This window comes from Nicotiana attenuata, chromosome 1 (genome assembly GCF_001879085.1).
Source record: "Nicotiana attenuata strain UT chromosome 1, NIATTr2, whole genome shotgun sequence".
NCBI classification, from domain to species: Eukaryota; Viridiplantae; Streptophyta; class Magnoliopsida; order Solanales; family Solanaceae; genus Nicotiana; species Nicotiana attenuata.
Window position 1 is genome coordinate 8,125,824 of NC_031989.1, and position 2,804 is coordinate 8,128,627.

The window sequence follows — 2,804 nt, forward strand, 5'->3', positions numbered from 1 at the left end:
AAAAAAAAGTTGGCTATAAAAATAAAAATATGTCATGATTAATTTATAGTTTTTAATCATTTTCCAATCTTCAGAAGAAAAAAAAAATTAAATTGCATACGAGTTAAATTGGTAATTGATAACATTTCAGTGCTTCTCCCACTTAACTTTCTGGATTACGGATAGTTAATGGTGAAGTCTCTTATCTTTCATATATAAAGAAATAATCTCTGCTATTAGTTTTCCATTTTTCTTGCTTGATTTTTGGTTTGTTAAGGTTTTTGTACCTTCTGCTGGTTCTTTGCAATTCCTTCGTGACCACCTTGGCTAAATACAGTGCTGCATATCACACTTTCTAGAGAATACCTTGATTACGTTATACAAAAACTATAAGAAAAGTTAACTAATCCGCTTCTTTTCAAAGAACGTTTATCCGGTCATTAAGAGATTGACTATATGAAAAAACATCACGTCTTTCTCCATTTTCGCATATACTAGTTTTCTGATTTCCAGAATTCCAGATGATTTACCTTTTGCTTTGGATACACCTTTTTGAGCGGGTGAAAATTTTCATGTCTGAAAGAGCTTGCTCATTTTGCTTTAGTGGCCAGGTTCTCTTCAAGTATTTTAGGTGACACAAGGTTGGTGAAGTAGGAAATTAACAGTACTAGGTTGGATTCTAATTCTATTGACAATACAAAGGTTAAGTACCTAAGCTAAGTTGCTCCGACACGGCAGTTTAGGTGCAACACCCGTGTCGACACGGCACTAGTATGGGTGTGGGTATGAGATCCCTACCGAATCTGTTCAAGCAATTTTGGGTACTTTGACCATGAAGGACGGAAAAATTCAAGACGAGATACAATTTGATTCCCGAAATCGGAACCAAAACTTGGGTAAATTTGAAGAAAATAGCATATTTTATCTAGGAAATCAATCATTTACTTATCTACAACTTGAGAATAAAAAAGAAATCCACACTTTACAAGCTATACGTAAGTAGTCCACAAAATTTCTCAAATTTAGAGATATTTTTAAATTTTTATTTTTTTGAATTATTTTTAGCCGGATCCCCGCACTCGTATCCATACTAGGATCCGTATCCCCGAATCTTAGAATTTACATTTCGAAGGATCCGACCTCTATATTCGCACTCGTGACGGACACCCGCACCCATGTCCAAGCAACTTAGTACCTAAGAGTCCTCTCTTTCCACACTTAGGCTATCTATACCGCTTACTTCAAGTTTGAGTTAAAATGTTGGTCTTCTTAATGTTGTCTTGAGTATTAAGCTTGAGCTAACACTGTTTTGGTAATAACAGAGTGGGAGTATGACAGCTCATCAGGCTATTATTACAATCAAAGTAATGGATGTCACTATGATCCTAACTCTGGCTTCTATTATACAGATGTTTTAGGTAAATCTTCTTTCCCAAAGCCCCATTTAGCTACCCCATTCCTTTTTTCCGGCAGCATGTTTAATTGATTGAAACGTGACAGGTAGGTGGGTAACACAGGAAGAGGCACTTGTTGCAACTCAGGTTTCTTCAACCTCCGCCCCAAAGAAACCTCTAGGGAAAGCACCTGTATCAATGATGAGTTCAGAAAATAAAAGCACAGAAGCTCCCCAAAGTGGTCCTCCACCAGGGCGTGTTGTTTCGACCCCTCCAAATCCCATGAGATCTGTTAAAGGTAAACCTTCTTCACTGACGGTTAACAAAAGAAAAAGAGAAAGTGAGAAGCCAAAAGTTGTCACAGAGGAGGAAGCAGCAGCACGCAAGGCCAGGGAGGCTGCAAAGAAGAGAGTTGAAGAGAGAGAGAAATCACTGCTTGGCCTTTATAAGCATTGATTCTTATGCTTCATCAAACACTTTCTTGTTTAAAGGAGGTGAGTTTTCATTATGAATCTTAATGCTGGCAAAATGGATAAAATTTTCAAGTATCCGTCCAATCCGCCCATTTAAAAATGGGTTGTATAATTGACTCATTTAAGGCAGATCAAATATTGCTCATATCCATATAACCCATTATAAAAGATGGATAACCAGCAGGTCAAAAATGGATTCCATGAGTTTAAAGTTTGCCAGCAAGGTCCATTGTTCTCCAATCTCTCCCCTAACATCGAAGAAGTGACCAAGAAGTATATGTGTACGAAAAATTACAAGTTGCTCTTTGTTTTCGTTGGTTAATCTTTTTAACTGTGGCTCAGTTTGTTGTCTAGTCCTACTCTTCACACAGAAGGATACTCGTTGGGTGTGGCTTGGCTTTTTTTTAGCTCTTCCTTTCTCTTCTATTTGTATTTTCCTCTGGGTACGCAAATATTGTAAATTTTTATTCAAGATATATTTTGCTCTGGGTACGCAAAATTCTTTGTTATACTTCGCCTAGTAGAACCTAAATTTGAAAGTACATTGAAATTTATTTGTGATTACAGAAAGTGTGCTCATCTTCTCCTGTGTGGCATGGTAAGGAAACAAATGGAAAATGGTAGTAATATTTTGGACCAGATTTGCTCCAGTAGAAGATTGCCTAATAATGCTCAATGCAGGGGCGGCTCAAGCGTATATGGGGCCTTATTTTTCATTGTTTGTCAAAAATTTGTCAAGAGCTCCTTTTGAGATTTTATTAAATTTCCAACTTTTCTTTTCTTTTGTATTTTGAATAACCAGATGCATATTTTCTTGTTGACGTATATATTCAAAAAAAAAAAAAAATTAAACAATATGTACAGAGTAAAATTAATAAAATAATAAATAACAAATAAAAATAATACTAGAAAGTTAGAATGATATTATCCAATGAACGACTGAATCAAGAAGTTTGAA

The 2,804-nt window shown here is 35.8% G+C and overlaps 1 protein-coding gene across 2 annotated transcripts in view; it reads left to right on the forward strand.

Moving 5' to 3' along the window:
• LOC109234191 (zinc finger protein ZOP1) overlaps positions 1–2,408 on the forward strand; it is an 11,110-nt gene extending 8,702 nt beyond the window's left edge. For both annotated transcript variants that reach the window (XM_019400183.1, XM_019400108.1), the window contains exons 4-5: positions 1,302–1,397; positions 1,480–2,408. In XM_019400183.1, the coding sequence (XP_019255728.1) occupies positions 1,302–1,397; positions 1,480–1,829 (446 nt within the window). In that variant the 3' untranslated portion in view covers positions 1,830–2,408. The remainder of the gene's footprint in view (positions 1–1,301; positions 1,398–1,479) is intronic.